This window comes from Bombina bombina, chromosome 2, assembly GCF_027579735.1.
Source record: "Bombina bombina isolate aBomBom1 chromosome 2, aBomBom1.pri, whole genome shotgun sequence".
NCBI classification, from domain to species: Eukaryota; Metazoa; Chordata; class Amphibia; order Anura; family Bombinatoridae; genus Bombina; species Bombina bombina.
Genome location: NC_069500.1, coordinates 430,402,165 through 430,422,367, shown reverse-complemented (window position 1 = coordinate 430,422,367; position 20,203 = coordinate 430,402,165). Strand labels below are relative to the sequence as shown.

At 41.2% G+C, this 20,203-nt stretch overlaps 1 protein-coding gene across 1 annotated transcript in view; it reads right to left on the bottom strand.

Annotated features, from left to right (window-relative positions):
• RSPH14 (radial spoke head 14 homolog) overlaps positions 1-20,203 on the bottom strand; it is a 491,790-nt gene that overhangs the window by 447,120 nt on the left and 24,467 nt on the right. The window contains exon 2 of the mRNA XM_053701996.1: positions 10,932-11,034. Within this exon, the coding sequence (XP_053557971.1) occupies positions 10,932-11,034 (103 nt within the window). The remainder of the gene's footprint in view (positions 1-10,931; positions 11,035-20,203) is intronic.

Here is a 20,203-nt window from a genome sequence, read left to right as displayed (position 1 = left end):
GAATGTCGTCCAAGTAAGGTACTACAGCAATGCCCCTTGGTCTTAGCACGGCTAGAAGGGACCCTAGTACCTTTGTGAAAATCCTTGGAGCAGTGGCTAATCCGAAAGGAAGCGCCACAAACTGGTAATGTTTGTCCAGGAATGCGAACCTTAGGAACCGATGATGTTCCTTGTGGATAGGAATATGTAGATACGCATCCTTTAAATCCACCGTGGTCATGAATTGACCTTCCTGGATGGAAGGAAGAATAGTTCGAATGGTTTCCATCTTGAACGATGGAACCTTGAGAAACTTGTTTAAGATCTTGAGATCTAAGATTGGTCTGAACGTTCCCTCTTTTTTGGGAACTATGAACAGATTGGAGTAGAACCCCATCCCTTGTTCTCTTAATGGAACAGGATGAATCACTCCCATTTTTAACAGGTTTTCTACACAATGTAAGAATGCCTGTCTTTTTATGTGGTCTGAAGACAACTGAGACCTGTGGAACCTCCCCCTTGGGGGAAGTCCCTTGAATTCCAGAAGGTAACCTTGGGAGACTATTTCTAGCGCCCAAGGATCCAGAACATCTCTTGCCCAAGCCTGAGCGAAGAGAGAGAGTCTGCCCCCCACCAGATCCGGTCCCGGATCGGGGGCCAACATTTCATGCTGTCTTGGTAGCAGTGGCAGGTTTCTTGGCCTGCTTTCCCTTGTTCCAGCCTTGCATTGGTCTCCAAGCTGGCTTGGCTTGAGAAGTATTACCCTCTTGCTTAGAGGACGTAGCACCTTGGGCTGGTCCGTTTCTACGAAAGGGACGAAAATTAGGTTTATTTTTTGCCTTGAAAGGCCGATCCTGAGGAAGGGCGTGGCCCTTACCCCCAGTGATATCAGAGATAATCTCTTTCAAGTCAGGGCCAAACAGCGTTTTCCCCTTGAAAGGAATGTTAAGTAGCTTGTTCTTGGAAGACGCATCAGCCGACCAAGATTTCAACCAAAGCGCTCTGCGCGCCACAATAGCAAACCCAGAATTCTTAGCCGCTAACCTAGCCAATTGCAAAGTGGCGTCTAGGGTGAAAGAATTAGCCAATTTGAGAGCATTGATTCTGTCCATAATCTCCTCAAAAGGAGGAGAGTCACTATCGACCGCCTTTATCAGATCATCGAACCAGAAACATGCGGCTGTAGCGACAGGGACAATGCATGAAATTGGTTGTAGAAGGTAACCTTGCTGAACAAACATCTTTTTAAGCAAACCTTCTAATTTTTTATCCATAGGATCTTTGAAAGCACAACTATCCTCTATGGGTATAGTGGTGCGTTTGTTTAAAGTGGAAACCGCTCCCTCGACCTTGGGGACTGTCTGCCATAAGTCCTTTCTGGGGTCGACCATAGGAAACAATTTTTTAAATATGGGGGGAGGGACGAAAGGAATACCGGGCCTTTCCCATTCCTTATTAACAATGTCCGCCACCCGCTTGGGTATAGGAAAAGCTTCTGGGAGCCCCGGCACCTCTAGGAACTTGTCCATTTTACATAGTTTCTCTGGGATGACCAACTTGTCACAATCATCCAAAGTGGATAATACCTCCTTAAGCAGAATGCGGAGATGTTCCAACTTAAATTTAAATGCAATCACATCAGGTTCAGCCTGTTGAGAAATGTTCCCTGAATCAGTAATTTCTCCCTCAGACAAAACCTCCCTGGCCCCATCAGACTGGGTTAGGGGCCCTTCGGAAATATTATTATCAGCGTCGTCATGCTCTTCAGTATCTAAAACAGAGCAGCCGCGCTTACGCTGATAAGTGTTCATTTTGGCTAAAATGTTTTTGACAGAATTATCCATTACAGCCGTTAATTGTTGCATAGTAAGGAGTATTGGCGCGCTAGATGTACTAGGGGCCTCCTGAGTGGGCAAGACTCGTGTAGACGAAGGAGGGAATGATGCAGTACCATGCTTACTCCCCTCACTTGAGGAATCATCTTGGGCATCATTGTCATTATCACATAAATCACATTTATTTAAATGAATAGGAATTCTGGCTTCCCCACATTCAGAACACAGTCTATCTGGTAGTTCAGACATGTTAAACAGGCATAAACTTGATAACAAAGTACAAAAAACGTTTTAAAATAAAACCGTTACTGTCACTTTAAATTTTAAACTGAACACACTTTATTACTGCAATTGCGAAAAAACATGAAGGAATTGTTCAAAATTCACCAAATTTTCACCACAGTGTCTTAAAGCCTTAAAAGTATTGCACACCAAATTTGGAAGCTTTAACCCTTAAAATAACGGAACCGGAGCCGTTTTGAACTTTAACCCCTTTACAGTCCCTGGTATCTGCTTTGCTGAGACCCAACCAAGCCCAAAGGGGAATACGATACCAAATGACGCCTTCAGAAAGTCTTTTCTAAGTATCAGAGCTCCTCTCACATGCGACTGCATGCCATGCCTCTCAAAAACAAGTGCGCAACACCGGCGCGAAAATGAGGCTCTGCTTATGCTTTGGAAAAGCCCCTAAAGAATAAGGTGTCTAATACAGTGCCTGCCGATATTATTATATCAAAATACCCAGATAAAATGATTCCTCAAGGCTAAATATGTGTTAATAATGAATCGATTTAGCCCAGAAAAAGTCTACAGTCTTAATAAGCCCTTGTGAAGCCCTTATTTACAATCGTAATAAACATGGCTTACCGGATCCCATAGGGAAAATGACAGCTTCCAGCATTACATCGTCTTGTTAGAATGTGTCATACCTCAAGCAGCAAGAGACTGCACACTGTTCCCCCAACTGAAGTTAATAGCTCTCAACAGTCCTGTGTGGAACAGCCATGGATTTTAGTGACGGTTGCTAAAATCATTTTCCTCATACAAACAGAATTCTTCATCTCTTTTCTGTTTCTGAGTAAATAGTACATACCAGCACTATTTGAAAATAACAAACTCTTGATTGAATAATAAAAACTACAGTTAAACACTAAAAAACTCTAAGCCATCTCCGTGGAGATGTTGCCTGTACAACGGCAAAGAGAATGACTGGGGTAGGCGGAGCCTAGGAGGGATCATGTGACCAGCTTTGCTGGGCTCTTTGCCATTTCCTGTTGGGGAAGAGAATATCCCACAAGTAAGGATGACGCCGTGGACCGGACACACCTATGTTGGAGAAAACTGCAGTATCAATCATCTTATTAATATTCTTAGTATTGCTGGAGGGGAATGTTGCCCTTTATATCCAAGTATATGCACTTGTTAATGCAGTGCTTGATGTTAAGATTTTTCTTTGCTGCTGGAGGGCTTAAAGGAATAGTCTAGTCAAAATTAAACTTTCATGATTCAAATAGAGCATGCAATTTTAAGCAACTTTCCTATATACTTCTATTATGTAATTTGCTTAGTTCCCTTGATATCCTTTGATAAAAAAAACATACCTAAGTAGGCTCAGTGACAACAATGCACTATGTGGACCTAGCTGGTGATTAGTGGCTGCACATAAATGCCTCTTGTCATTAACTCATCAGATGTGTTCAGTTAACAACCGAATTTAGCAAATGTAATAATATCAGCAAATTGGAAAGATCTTACAATTTTTCAGTAGAGTGCACGTACATTTTTATAGCAGCTTGTGTGCTTGTAGAACTATTTATTTATTTTGCATTATCATGTATATTTTTTTTTTATTTTTTTTTATTGAGGCAATGAAACAAGTCAGAGTACAAACACAGTATAAAGGACAATATCTCAAACAGTATTACATGACAGTAATTCCTTCTTTCGAACAGATACACTGAGCAATAATGGGAGCACGGTATTGACCTTAATAATGCCTCTTTTCTTATAATTAATTAACATAACATGCAAGCGTCAACAGTGTGAATTAGGTCCACTTATGGGACCTGAAAACTGGTACTCATCGGAAGACAGAACTCTTAGGATTAAGGATTCTCAATATAAATCATATAAAGAAGAAACCAAGTGTTAGGTAATTGCCATCATCTTAAGACAAACATTGTGATAATTGTTAAATTCTGATGCGGGAAACAACTGGAGGATAACTTATGGTTATGGGGAAGGGGTATATCCCAGAGAACCATGGTCAGGAGGTGGGGGGAAGGGGAAGGTGGGGGAAGGGAAGAGGTAATGGGGAAGAAAAAAAAAAAAAAAAGAGAAGGGCCACTGAAGGCTGGAGGAGTGATCGGGCCGACAGGGTCACAGCCCAGTCTCTAGAGCTGCACATCTATCTGTTCGCCCACCAAAACGCCGGCATCGTCAGGTCTCCTAAACTCCTCCCATGTCAACAATATAGAGCAATAGAAGTCAAAACGACCTTCGACCCTTAACGCGTATTCTTCCATGTTTTGGATGTAATCCAAGGACTCAAGGACTGGGGTAAGCGTAACAGGGGTTTGTTTCATCCACTGCCTAGCTATAACGAGTTTTGCCGCTAAGAGGATGACAACACCTAGCAGACGGGATGACTTTGGGAGGCCCTGCAGTCCAAGATGAAAGAGCGCCGTATCTCCTGTGAGGTCGTCGACAAGACCCAACCTCCGGAGTAGCCTCGCCACCTGGGTCCAAAAGTGGTTCAATTTGGGGCATTCCCACCAGATGTGGAGGTGGGTATCTCGCTGGGCGCATCCTCTCCAACAGTCCGCTGACCTGGAGGGATATATTTTGTGCAACCTGGTTGGGACCCAATGCCACCGAAGTAGGATTTTAAGATATAATTCATACAGGTTGGAACAGCGCACCGCTGCGCTGACATCCTGGAGAGCACGCTGCCATTTACCATCTGATGTCACTGCCCCTAAGTCTCTCTCCCAGTCCTCTGTGGACCGAGTTTTTAAGAAGTGAGGGGAGTTAAGAAGAATTCTGTAATGGAACGATAGGGAGCCCCGTAGAGGTCTACCAGCCAACCATCTCCTCTCCCAGTTGGTGAGAACTCTCATGTTAGCTTTCTGAAATCCCCAGGATAAAAGGAGCGAAACTAGGCGGAGGTATTCGAATTGCAACTCTCTAGGGAAGTTGTCCGTCGGATAAGTTTGGGGTGGAATAGCCAGGACGTCTCCCCTATATAGGTCTGAGAGTAGTCTGATCTCTAAGGCTTCCCATTTCCTGGGGTGGGATTCAGGAAGGCACTGTAGTAAAGCCTTGATAGAGTGTATAGGGGAGGGGTGCGGGGTCACCAAGTCAAGAGGCCGTAGCTCTCTCCAAAGCTTCAGGCAGGTCTTGATTGTGCGGCAATGTATTCCGCTCAGCACCTCTGCATGATCTGGGATCCATATAAGAGTGGCCAAGTCCACTCCAGCGGGCAGCGAGCCCTGCTCTATTTGGTACCACCCTGCGGAGCAGTCCTTCACCCCCCAGGCGGTAATATGCGAGAGCATAGCAGCCTTGTAGTATAATGTTATGTTTGGCATCGACAAGCCTCCGCATCTTTTTGGTTTTTGTAGTTGGGTCAGGGGTAGCCGCACATGGCGCCCTTTCCACACGTATTTCGTAAAGATAGATTGAAAGTGGTTGAGGAGATATGTTGGGACAGGAACCGGGAGGCACCGAAAGAAATAGATCAACTTTGGGAGTAAGAGCATCTTAACAGCCGCAACTCTACCCGTCCAAGAGACCTCCGGTACCTTCCAACTAGAGACAGTCTGTTGGAACTCCTTGAGCAGTGACCCGTAATTTGCGGTCACTATTCGCTTAGGGTCATGAGAGAGCATTACCCCCAGGTGTTTCAATCCTTCAGTTGACCATTTAAATGGATATGTTCTCCTCAGGGTCTCCAGAGTGGTCTCGGCTAGGCCAATAGCGTAGGCTTCAGTCTTGGTATAATTGAGCTTGTAATATGTTAGGTTAGCAAACTCGGTCAAGATCCTAAACAATTCAGGAAGCGACTCTTCTGGGTCCGCTAAAAAGATCGTCAAGTCATCTGCGAATAGCGCTAGGACTTGCGGGATATCATGCAACACCAGGGGTTGGATAGAGGGGGTGCCCGGAGTCTCGTCGCCAGCGGTTCCATCATGAGAGCAAAAAGAAGTGGCGATAGGGGACACCCCTGTCTCGTGCCATTCTTGATCTCAAAAGCTCTAGATACAAACCCCAGTCCTCTGACTCTAGCGGATGGGCCCGAGTATAGGGCCATTACCGCCGTGATAAAAGCAGGAGGGAATCCAAAAGAGCGCAGAACCTCGATCATGTATTCCCACCGGACCCTGTCAAATGCTTTCTCAGCATCTAACGACAGGGTAACCAGTGGGATCTTAAGTGCGGCTGTCTCAGTAAAGATATTCAACAGACGCCTGGTATTGTCTGAGCCCTGGCGTCCCGGGGTAAATCCCACCTGATCCTGGTGGATCAGACCCGGAAGGATTTTATTTAGCCTTGAGGCTAGAATTTTTGCGTATAGCTTTACAACTCCATTAATGAGATATTGGGCGGTAGCTCTCACAGAACTCAGGGCTCTTCCCAGGTTTGGGTATAGTTATGATTGATGCCTCTAAGAATTCCCGGGGGAAGCTACCAGCGTCCATGGCCTCACCAAACACACGAGTAAGAAGAGGACATAGTGGGGTGACAAATTTTTTATAAAACATGGCATCGAAGCCGTCCGGCCCTGGGGATTTATGTGCCTTAAGGCTCTTAATCGTCTTCTCAATCTCCTCCACTGTGATAGGGGCAGTGAGAAGATCCCTCATATCATCCGGAACCTGCGGCAGTTGGAGTTTGTCGAGGAACTTGAGGATAACGTGTGCCGGCCCATAGTGGGAACAGGGGTCAGCAGATATCTGATATAAACCACTGTAGTAGTCTGCAAAGACATCTCCTATATCGCTAGGAGAATAAAATTTTCTGCTGTCTCTTTTGATATAAGCTATCTTGTTCAGTAAGGTTCTCTGTTGGAGTTTGTGGGCCAGGAGCCGGTCCGCCCTATCCCCTTTGTGGTAGTATCTCTGTTTCAGAAGATAAAGTCCCCTCTGAACTCTCTCCAGTTCACAAGCTTCGATCTGCTTTTTGAGAGTCTGGACCTTCCTGACCAGGGTGTCTGTTCTAGCCCTTCTAAGCTGAGTCCTAGAGATAGAGTAATCATGATATAGTTGGGCTAAGCTGGCCCCTTTGTGTCTTCTAATCTCTGAGGACTTTTGCATGAAGAGCCCGCGGAGGTAGGCCTTAAGCTTCGCCCACAGGGTCAGCGCAGATGTAGATCCCATGTCATTTATACTCAGAAACCCCTCTATTTCCCGTATCCAAAGTGGGACTTGAGGGTCTGCGAGGAGGTATTCTGGTAGACGCCAAGAGTGTCCACCCTCCCCCGAGGGGGAGAAAGTGATATCTACAACTACTGCATCGTGGTCTGACCATACACAAGGTACGATCCTGGCCGCCGCAACCGTCTGCAGTGTCCATGAGTGACAAAAAAAATAATCGAGCCGAGAAAAAGACCGAGAGGGGGATATCATGTATATTTTATATTGAGTCTTGGTGTATATCTGCACCATGCACATTGAGAAAAGTGCACTCTCAGGAACAACAACTAGCTCAATAACTTGTTAGCTTGTTCTATGGTAGAACTTTCCTGTAGTATATCAGTCTGATCTCTCCTATTACGGTCAGTCCAGTGCCGAAACTCCAGGCCATTCCTCTGTGAACAAGACAACCCCAGACGATTGTTTCGGCCTTCATTGGGCCTCGTCAGTAAGGTGCAGCCATATTTCTCTAAGCATATTGAGCAAGGAGTCCACGTCTGGTTGCCCCTTTTCTCCTCTGTGAAAAGCACAACTGGGCTAAAAGAGGCTGCTCCTAGGTGGTAACTCACAATAGAACAAGCTACTGAGCTGTTCATTCCTGGTAGAGCGCTTCTCTCTTTGCATGAATTTATATCTATTCTGCAGCATCCTGCAGTTCTGTGTATGACTGGAGTCTCCAGCCTAGAGCTAACACCACAAAATGCAGTCCTCAGTAACTTATCGGGGCCCACTACTAATTTCACATTATTCCTCCATCACTCTCCAATTACAATACACATAATTCCATCTACGTTTTTGAAGTAGCAAATAATTTACAGCACTTGCCTAAAGCCAGCACTGCTTTATATATATTATATATATATATATTGTTATTTTGTATGTCTGAGGAAGGGGCTAAACCCCCGAAAACGTTCACATATTTGGAATAAATTTCTGAAAAGTCCTGGCGAGTGCACTCATTCTCTCTCTCTCATTCTCTCTCTCATTCTCTCTCTCTCTCTCTCTATATATATATATATATATATATATATATATATATATATATAAGGTGCACTCTCACAAACAATCTTCAAATGTCAGGGTGCTGAATATAGTTAGAATACAGCACTCGCTGGGTTTGATAAATGCAAAACTTGCTTTTAATTAGTGACGTTCCGGGGAATGCTTTCCATCCATCAGACCAATGTAACAGAGTGACCACAAAACATTTATACCCACAAGTGACCCTCCCCACTGTGAAAAAACTGCCAAGCCCGCCTTTTGACTTACTATTATCCCTTTATTATCCCCTGTATTATCTCCTGTATTTATTATCTGCTATATCTAGCACCACAACCCATGCCCACTCGTATTTTGTTAGGTCCATTCCCTCGTGTGCATCTTGAATTTTGCATTTAGTTGCAGGCAGTCTTAGTTTTTATCTTTTGGTGCCTTGGTCTAAGGAGCTTGTCCATCTCCTCCAATTAGGAGTCACTTTTCTCACCCCATAGTATATGCAGCTTGCGCTTACTGTTTGATACTGGTTATCATTGCGCATGCGCTTCATAGAGCACACATTCTCGCTGCTACGATCAGTGGCTACTCGTTACGGTCCTGGCGATCGCCGTTTGTATCCCTGTGCGTTGTATCCCTATTTGCTATATATATATATATATATATATATATATATATATATATATATATATACACACACACACGTGCGAATAGATAATGTAAGAGGATACCACACAGAAAATAATATCAGTACCAACATGTGCAGCAGGAGAAAACTTCTTGTTGTACACATGAGATACATGTTGCATTAGAGCTAGCACCAACAGTAAATCTACTTATAGAGCATCCAGATTAGAAATTGAATAAAAAAAAAAACAAAAAAAAAAAAAACTGTTTAGTAGATCCTCAATAAACAAAAGTTAAGATGTATCGAGGAGGAAAAGAGCAAAATCAGACATGGGGGCCGATGTATTAAATGTCAAACGGACATGATCCGCTGTAGTGGATCATGTCCGCCCGACATCGCTAGATGCCGACAGAATACACTGTCGGAATTTATCATCGCAATGCCGCCCCTGTCCATTTGCAGCCAATCGGCTGCTAGCAGGGGGTGTCAATCATCTTGATCGTGATTGCTGTCCGCCACCTCAAAGGTGGCAGACAAGTTAAGGAGCAGCGGTCTTACGACTAAGCAGCATTGACTGCTTAATAAATCGGCCCCATGGGCTCAACTTTACCTAAGTGGAACAGTTGTCCAACTCCTCTCCACCTCCCTTTCTAACACCTAGCTCAGGGGTGTCAAACTCATTTAAGTCACAGGCCATTTTCTATACAAGTGCAACTCATGTGGGCCACACACTACCTACATATCTTACTATTACTAAACACAGCAGTGGCGTTTGCTATAACTGCATACATTTCAAAAGATTGTGTTCTGTAACCCCTAAGTAACTTACTCTGGCTTCATGAAACACGCTCTTATGCTTTTTAAAAGGTGACACACACGCTTCATCTGGTTGCTCTCCCAGATAAAATAAAAATATATCAAATATTTATTTATCAAATATAAAGTATGTGATTTTAGTTAAAGAGAAATTTATGAAAATGATGCGTGAAATCAGTGCTGCCATAGTAAAGAACACATATAAAGAAGTGCTGCATGTGTCAAATAAATCATTATACTCTTACCTGTGAGTTTACTTTTTTTCTTTTTTTTTTTAATAACAACGAGGCTCATTAAAGTTTCAGAGGTTTCAATGATCTCACTACCGTAGCTCAGCTGCTCACTATACAACGAGTGAATTTCAATGCCGGAACAAAGGGATACAGTCATTGTATTAGAAAGCTGAATAGATGTTGCCCGCATGCACAACCCTAGCAGTAAGCATGCTCGCTCTTTAAGTAAAAAGCATATTATAATTATTATTTTTCCTGGTGGTGTCGTGGGCGGCAAAAGATGAGGTCCTGGGCCGCCAGTTTGACACCCCTGACCGAGCTCATACTCACTTTCCTCACACTACTCACTGCTATCTTTGCATTAGTAAAATAAGTTAATCCTTTTGATGACAAGACTGCTGGCAACAGGAACTTCTTCATATTTCTGTGACCACATTATAATAAAATATAAACTATATACTAAACAGTAAGCTATGGTAACAACAGCCTCTATAACAGTCCATCTGAAGTCCTTTGTGGAAATGTATCACAAACTGTTCCCATGCAAGATATAGGGAGCTATATTGCTGCATGGATACATTTTAAAAACGTGTGATAAGTTGTTCTAACAAGGGAATTTCTATTGGATCTGAAATGGCTTTGCATTTGGAGCAGCACCTAAATGCCATCCAGGGTGCAGGATAGAAAACAGCTGTCTTTAAAATCAACACAATAGATAGAGTAACCATAAACCCTAAGTAGCAGTGACTTATGCTGAGGATTCCTCTTGATTCAAGAATACTGTAAAATAATAAAACATCTGTTCCAAAAGGATCTCTAGGAACTGTAACCACCTATAGGTAGGTACAGATGACAATGGAAGTTTAGAAGTAAGTGGACCTACAGAGATGTTTATGTTCACAACAGTTCTACAAGTAAGGGTTGATTGTCCTTTTGGTTAATCTGCAGTTATTGTAGAATAAATGTAACCTGAACTAGTTTTTAACCTTTTCAATAAAGCATCACATTTTTTATTCTTGCTTTTGACTCTTACCTTCCCATGCTATGGCGAGCCATAATATATAATACCTCTGTTGTTTTCTGCCGCACAGTGCCGTCTTCGTCATAGAGCAAGTTTTTCAAACCTTCCAGGAACCCTGAGTGAAAATGGTTATAAATTTAGTGATCATGAGACAGGACTTTAGGTCTATGCTGTAATTCTGGGGAAATAGCTAAAGTCACCAAATCAGTAAATACATATTCATACACAAGGTAAAGGACGAATGCAAGTTTAAAAGGCTGCTTTGTGAGGTGACCTGCTGAATACAGAACTGCAATCCATTTGGGACTATATCCTTTATTATTTAGACATTAGAGCACAGTGTTCTGGTTGTGAGGTATAATGGTTTAAATGGTACAAATGTTGAAAAGATAAGATTATTTAATCAATGTGGTAAACACAAGGACAAAATGAAAAAAAAAAAAAAAAGCTTAAATCAAAATATTATTAATAATAATAATAATAAATGTACAGGATAAAGACAACGCATGAGACAGCACCCAGTATATCCTATTAGTAAGTAATCCACAGTTATCTATATGTAATTAATCCCAATGGTTCAGTCATTTCTTTATAGCATGCAGGGAAATCATTTTACTGGCAGTAGATGGCTGAAAGGCAATCGGGTAATGTGACCAATTCATTTGGGATGACTAGAAAATAATTGAGCATTACTAAAGACAACACACAGTATGATTAAGCAGTGGGGACATATGGGCTGGCTTATTTACTAAGTGAACAATCGCCCTAGTATATAGCTCTGCCTACGGCCAACAGTAATGCAGATCATGATTCTGTGTGAGATAACTGAACATTTCTGACCCAATCTGCCCTAAATATCACAATCAAGATGTTCATTCTAATACATTTTTTGTGCAAAGTCTGGGCAAAAAACATAGTGAAAATGTTATTATTTAGGACATTCTGATTCCTACAAATGATTGGTAATATACTCCTTAAAGGGACAGTCTATACCTTAGTCATCTTAAAGTCTTACCTTAGATTAAGCTGCAAATAGCTTCCTGCACCATTTCTACATCAGGCAGCAGGAACAGAAAAATGAATAGTGTTTCTGGCCAGTTTGAAATGGCTGCCAAGCTCTGCCCACTGATGACATCACAATCTGGGCTGCATATGGCGTCTAATCCCAAAAGGCTCACTAGTTGGATTCAACAGACTGTTAATGCTACTCAGCAGAGTGCATAGATGTAGCCCAGATTGTGATGTCATCAGTAGGCTGAGCTTGGCAGCCATTTCAAACTGGCCAGAAACAATATTCATTTTAAAATAACTTTTTACCTGTTCCTGCTGCATTATATAGAACGGGGTGCAGGAGGCTATTTGCAGCTTAATCTAAAAGTAAAAATTTAAAATGACTAAATTGTAGACTGTCCCTTTAAAGGAAAATTAAATTTAAAATGTAAAGGAACTCATCAGTACAAAAAGAAAGTGCTTTAAAACATTACAAATAATACAAAAAAATAATAATATGTGTTCACAAGTACAGTGTAATAATTCAAACTATCAACTGTACAAAATATATAAGAAAAAACTCACTGTAAATGATAAAATAAATAATAGTCACTGTGGGGGATATTTATCAAAGCCTCAACTATGCTGCATTCGCCGGCACCAAAACGCTCACCTAACATCGCGGCCGCGGACCTGAATACGCTCTCCATATTTATAAAAAAAGCCGTCAAACCAAGTACGGGGCGAAAAGCATCGGACTGTTGTTAACTAACCGTCATCGATCTCGCTGCTATTCGGTTTTTTCCCAACTTTATTTATATCCTGTCACTAAACGCCTCCACTATACTAAAATGTTTAACCCTGGGGCGGTTCTAGAAGATGGCAGCAAACTCCTGTTGCTCCAAAGAAATTCTCTTTTAATTTCTAATAAATGGCCATTATTCTATGCCATCTGCATCTCCCTTGACAGATAAGCTGTCCGGGAACCTCAGGCAGATAGAAGTAATTAAATCTCTTCTTCCCCGGAAGACATATCACTAAATTAGAACCCATGAGGGACTTTGTATATATTGTTTTCTACTAAGCTTAAAGCAATGGAATCAGAATACAACGCTGCTGCGCAGATTTTTGCTGCTTTTCTGCCTGCATTTGATCGTCTCTTCTCAAGCTATGAAAAACTATATGAGGCGATCCAAGCTACTGGGAGACCCTGCCTAACGAAAACTGACCCAGCAAGCATGCAAACCTGTTCCTCGGTGCGGGACCCGCGGAACTTGTTCTCCACACATCTGCAAAGGCCCACCGCAGCTGACGACTCAAACATTCTCTATCCAGGCCCGGCTGAAAGATATCCATCTTATCTCATGTTGGAGGGCTTGCCCCCTCTGCGGGTGTCCACCGCGCTGACTGTGGATTGCCAGTTAAGTGTGTCGGGGGAGATCTTGGCTTGCACCTCGGGTATGGGGGAACAACGTGTCGAGACGCCACTTGTACTGGACTTGCTACAGGATCCCCCTTCTATGCTTGATGTGAAGCCGGCCTCAGTGATTAACCACTATCCCGCGGAGCTCCCACTACACTCACCTTATACTTTGAGGCAAAACCTTGCTGACATATCACCTGGGATGGCTGAGTGTACAAACGGGATGTCTCTACATACACTCAGTCTGCTTGGAGGGGTGCGATTGGCGGCTGCGTCACAGCTTTACATTTCTGAAGCGCTGGATTCTTTGTATCATCATGCATACTTGATGGACTGCTGGAGGGGACGTGCTGGGGACCATTTGCCTAACGGTGTTGGGTGACTTTGTTTACGGGACTCCGTTCTGGTGGGACATTGCTCTGAAATCCTGCACAACATTGTTCTGGTGTAATAGCACCTCAGTGACAAGCATTGGTTAGTGTTCCATCGGAGGGGAAAATTTGTGTACTATAAAACGTATGAGACTTTTGCGCCTGCATACACAGATCCTTTGTGGTCCCCTCCTGCTTATTTTTGACATAATCATTTTGAAGTTGTTTATTGCCGGTTTTAGCCCTGTTGGCTATTATTATTATTGTTATTCAGTTTTAAAGGAAAAAACCCTGGCTTATTTTGCACATTCCATGCCGGATTGGTCCTCTCCAATTACCCTGCGACAATCAATCTGCCATTTTTACCATTGCCTAGGTAATGTCTATTCAGATAGGTGGGGTAACAGCATTAAAAAGCTCCCAGTACACTGTTATAGTATTTGTATGTATACCCTTGGATAATCTCTTGGACACTATAGACATAGTGTAGCTTTCTCTGATCTAATAGTACCTAGCTGGGTATCATTATTAACCTGCTGACTCTTTGGCACTATTTATTTATTCACCTGCCCCTACTGTTTCTATGACCATAGCTTAACTTTATTCCTATGAATGCCTCACTTGTTTGAGTAGGAAACACCTCATAAAACCTTCTTTGTCATACTACTATATAACCATATAAACTCAGTATTGGGTGCCTACTGCTTGTAAGTTAGCTACATGATATTATAATGATGCTGCATAAACGGCCATGAAGATTAAAGTGAAAGTAAATTTTTCACCTCTTCCACATATCTATCTAATATTTATCACTAATATTACCGTTTCGCTATGGGTTTTTTTAAATTTAATTAATAATAGTGTTTATATTTTTATCTTTTATTTCCCTACCGTTATCTCCGTCGCTCCTCCCACCCTCCTCTTCCTGGATTTTCTATACATTACGCATAGAGCAGTCACACCCGCTCTATAAGTATTGTTAATGCGCGTTGACGATTAAAGCTACGATCGCCGATCCAGAGCAAAATGCGCATGCAATGTTTATCAGGCAGCATTCTGAAATGTGGACTACCTTGGCAGCAAATGACTGTTAACTGTGCGCAACAGAGAAAATCCAGTGTAGATTAGACTCTGGGCATGCGCAATAGGTTACAGCCCTGTATGACGTAGCTCAACGGCCGCCGATCGGCCAGAAAGTCAATTGGAGGGTGAGGAAAACGTGACCAGGAAGTTAATTGCGGTATGAACAACGGGTTGAATTTGAACTAAAAAAAAAAAAGACTTTAGATGCGGCGATTAAGGTATTTAATGATTGTTAAAAGAAAAACGATGAATGAAAGTCCTATTGTTTTTCGATTCATTGTGTAAATGTGCATAGCATAACCACTAAGTTTACTTTCACTTTAAGTAATTAACCTCAGGTTTGATTTTAGAGTTAGAACCTCGGGGACAATATTCTGTATAATGCCATCTTTATGCTTGCTTAAATGATAGAACTCTAATGCACATTTTTCTCTGTGATTTTTTATTTTTTTTCTTTCCTTGTTTTTACCTTCTTTGGTGCTCTTCCATCACTAATCTATTTATACCATATTAACGGAGATATTTATTTAAAGGCATGTTTATTACTCCTTATATCTGGATGCCTGCAGCACTTCTCTCAAAAAAAAGAAAAAAACCTGGGCCCTGGGGCAGTGGTGCTGAGACGCAGAATAGCATCTTCTCCCTTCCATTCAGAATGATAAAACTGTACACTCATTGCATTTTTATAAGAAAAACCCACTATAGTCACACTCACGCAAGCCTGCTTGAGATTCTTGCATTACGGCTTGGAGTAAACATATACTCAAAGTATTTTTGTAGCACCCCTTTTTTTCCATCCAAGGCCTTGCTACTAACATGCAGCGCCACTGCATAGGTTGCCATATTGTGATAAGTTTCATAATTTTTATACACATTTTCATTTATATAGGATCAAGTTCATAACAGTAGTCCTATCTGAAGAATGCAGAGTAGTAGGGGTAATCTTTATAATGTAGTCTTAGTTGGGTTTAGTTTAACTTTTATTTTTATTTTATTTTATTTTATTTTATTAAGTTAGTTTGTTAAATAAAAACAAAATCCCAACATTGTGGTACATACTCCCCATGGCTGATATGTCTCGGATCCTGTAAAATCAACACTTATTTCTAACTGCTGCATCATCAGGTAGCTGCAGTGCATGTTAATTCATGTTAATGTCATGCTAATCTTCTTTCTTGTACATTCACTTATGTATTTTATGTATTCTATCGATTGCAAGATGTGTATTATTGTACCCTTTTGTTGGACATAAATACAATTTAAAAAAAAAAAAAAAGTTTAATCCTGGACCCCGCCGCAACTTTAATAAAGTTATTAACACCTATCCAGCCGCTCCCGGACCCCGCCGCCACCAAAATAAAAGGTATTAACCTCTAAACCTCTGGCCTCCCACATCACTACCATTAACTAAACCTATTAACCCCTAACCGCCAGCCCCCACATCGCCATAAACTAAATTAAGCTATTAACCCCTAAACCCAACAACCTTATAATAAATTAAAACAACTTTAGAATTAAAATAAACTATATTAAACTATTAATTAACCTACCCTAACTATTATACTACAATTATATTAAACTAGCAATTAAATTAACTATATTACATATTAAGAAACCCTAACAATACTAAAATTATTTAAATATACTATTAAAAATTACTAAGTTACAAAAAAACCCCACTAAGTTACAAACACTAACGGCTAGATTTAGAGTTTTGTCGGTAACGACCCGCGTAGCCAACGCTGGCTTTTTTCTGGCCGCACCTTTTAAATACCTCTGGTATTGAGAGTTCACAGAATGGCTGCGTTAGGCTCCAAAAAGGGAGCGTACAGGCATATTTACCGCCACCGCAACTCTCGATACCAGAGTTGCTTACGGACGCGGCCAGCTTCAAAAACGTGCTCGTGCACGATTCCCCCATAGAAAACAATGGGGCTGTTTGAGCTGTTAAAAAAACTAACACCTGCAAAAAAGCCGCGTTCAGCTCCTAACGCAGCCCCATTGTTGTCTATGGGGAAACACTTCCTACGTCTGCACCTAACACTCTAACATGTACCCCGAGTCTAAACACCCCTAACCTTACACTTATTAACCCCTATTCTGCCGCCCCCACTATCGCTGACCCCTGCATATTATTTTTAACCCCTAATCTGCCGCTCCGTAAACCTCCGCTACCTACATTATCCCTATGTACCCCTAATCTGCTGCCCCTAACACCGCCGACCCCATATTATATTTATTAACCCCTAATCTGCCCCCCACAACGTCGTCTCCACCTGCCTACACTTATTAACCCCTAATCTGCCGAGCGGACCGCACCGCTATTATAATAAAGTTATTAACCCCTAATCCGCCTCACTAACCCTATAATAAATAGTATTAACCCCTAATCTGCCCTCCCTAACATCGCCGACACCTAACTTCAACCCCTAAAGCTAAGTCTAACCCTAACACTAACACCCCCTAAGTTAAATATAATTTAAATCTAACGAAATTAATTAACTCTTATTAAATAAATTATTCCTATTTAAAGCTAAATACTTACCTGTAAAATAAATCCTAATATAGCTACAATATAAATTATATTTATATTATAGCTATTTTAGGATTTATATTTATTTTACAGGTAACTTTGTATTTATTTTAACCAGGTACAATAGCTATTAAATAGTTAAGAACTATTTAATAGCTAAAATAGTTAAAATAATTACAAAATTACCTGTAAAATAAATCCTAACCTAAGTTACAATTAAACCTAACATTACACTATCAATAAATTAATTAAATACAATATCTACAAATAAATACAATGAAATAAACTAACTAAAGTACAAAAAATAAAAAAGAACTAAGTTACAAAAAATAAAAAAATATTTACAAACATCAGAAAAATATTACAACAATTTTAAACTAATTACACCTACTCTAAGCCCCCTAATAAAATAACAAAGACCCCCAAAATAAAAAAATGCCCTACCCTATTCTAAATTACTAAAGTTCAAAGCTCTTTTACCTTACCAGCCCTGAACAGGGCCCTTTGCGGGGCATGCCCCAAAGAATTCAGCTCTTTTGTCTGTAAAAAAAAACACATACAATACCCCCCCCCCAACATTACAACCCACCACCCACATACCCCTAATCTAACCCAAACCCCCCTTAAATAAACCTAACACTAAGCCCCTGAAGATCTTCCTACCTTATCTTCACCATACCAGGTTCACCGATCGATCCAGAAGAGCTCCTCCGATGTCTTGATCCAAGCCCAAGCGGGGGGCTGAAGATGTCCATGATCCGGCTGAAGTCTTCATCCAAGCGGGAGCTGAAGAGGTCCATGATCCGGCTGAAGTCTTCTATCAACGGCATCTTCAATCTTCTTTCTTCCGGATCCATGTTCATCTTGCAGACCTCCGACGCGGAACATCCTGCTGGCCCGACGGACTACCGACGAATGAAGGCTCCTTTAAGGGACGTCATCCAAGATGGCGTCCCTCGAATTCCGATTGGCTGATAGGATTCTATCAGCCAATCGGAATTAAGGTAGGAAAATTCTGATTGGCTGATGGAATCAGCCTATCAGAATCAAGTTCAATCCAATTGGCTGATCCGATCAGCCAATCAGATTGAGCTTGCATTCTATTGGCTGTTCCGATCAGGCTTAGAGTAGGTGTAATTAGTTTAAAATTGTTGTAATATTTTTCTGATGTTTGTAAATATTTTTTTATTTTTTGTAACTTAGTTCTTTTTTATTTTTTGTACTTTAGTTAGTTTATTTCATTGTATTTATTTGTAGATATTGTATTTAATTAATTTATTGATAGTGTAGTGTTAGGTTTAATTGTAGGTAATTGTAGGTATTGTATTTAATTAATTTATTGATAGTGTAGTGTTAGGTTTAATTGTAACTTAGGTTAGGATTTATTTTACAGGTAATTTTGTAATTATTTTAACTATTTTAGCTATTAAATAGTTCTTAACTATTTAATAGCTATTGTACCTGGTTAAAATAAATACAAAGTTGCCTGTAAAATAAATATTAATCCTAAAATAGCTATAATATAATTATAATTTATATTGTAGCTATATTAGGGTTTATTTTACAGGTAAGTATTTAGATTTAAATAGGAATAATTTATTTAATAAGAGTTAATTTATTTCGTTAGAATAAAATTATATTTAACTTAGATGGCTGTTAGGGTTAGGGTTAAAATTAGCTTTAGGGGTTAAAAAATTTATTAGAGTAGCGGTGAGCTCCGATCGGCAGATTAGGGGTTAATACTTGAAGTTAGGTGTCGGCGATGTTAGGGAGGGCAGATTAGGGGTTAATAAATATAATATAGGGGTCGGTGGTGTTAGGGGCAGCAGATTAGGGGTACATAGCTATAATGTAGCTGGCGGCGGCGTGCGGACGGCAGATTAGGGGTTAATAATAATATGCAGGGGTCGGCGATAGCGGGGCGGCAGATTAGGGGTTAATAAATATAATATAGGGATCGGCGGTGTTAGGGGCAGCAGATTAGGGGTACATAAGTATAACGTAGGTGGCGGTCGGCAGATTAGGGGTTAAAAAAATTTATTAGAGTGGCGGCGATGTGGGGGGGGCCTCGGTTTAGGGGTAGTTTATGGGTGTTAGTGTACTTTAGAGCACAGTAGTTAAGAGCTTTATGAACCGGCATTAGCCCAGAAAACTCTTAACTACTGACTATTTTCTGCGGCTGGAGTTTTGTCGTTAGAATTCTAACGCTCACTTCAGACACGACTCTAAATACCGGAGTTAGAAAGATCCCATTGAAAAGATAGGATACGCAATTGACGTAAGGGGATCTGCGGTATGGAAAAGTCGCGGCTGGAAAGTGAGCGTTAGACCCTTTCCTGACTGACTCCAAATACCGGCGGTAGCCTAAAACCAGCGTTAGGAGCCTCTAACGCTGGTTTTCACGGCTACCGCCAAACTCTAAATCTAGGCCTAAGTTACAAAAAAAAGCACAGTATCAAAAATAAAAACAAATTACACCTAATCTAATAGCCCTATCAAAATAAAAAGCGCCCCCCCCCCAAAATAAAAAAAACCCTAGCCTGCAATAAACTACCAATGGCCCTTAAAAGGGCCTTTTGCGGGGCATTGCCCCAAAGAAATCAGCTCTTTTACCTGTAAAAAAAAAAAAAAAATTTATGCTTACCTGATAAATTTATTTCTCTTGTGGTGTATCCAGTCCACGGATCATCCATTACTTGTGGGATATTCTCCTTCCCAACAGGAAGCTGCAAGAGGATCACCCACAGCAGAGCTGTCCATATAGCTCCTCCCCTAACTGCCACTACCAGTCATTCGACCGAAGACAAGCAAGAGAAAGGAGAAACTATAGGGTGCAGTGGTGACTGTAGTTTAAAAATAAAAAACACCTGCCTTAAAATGACAG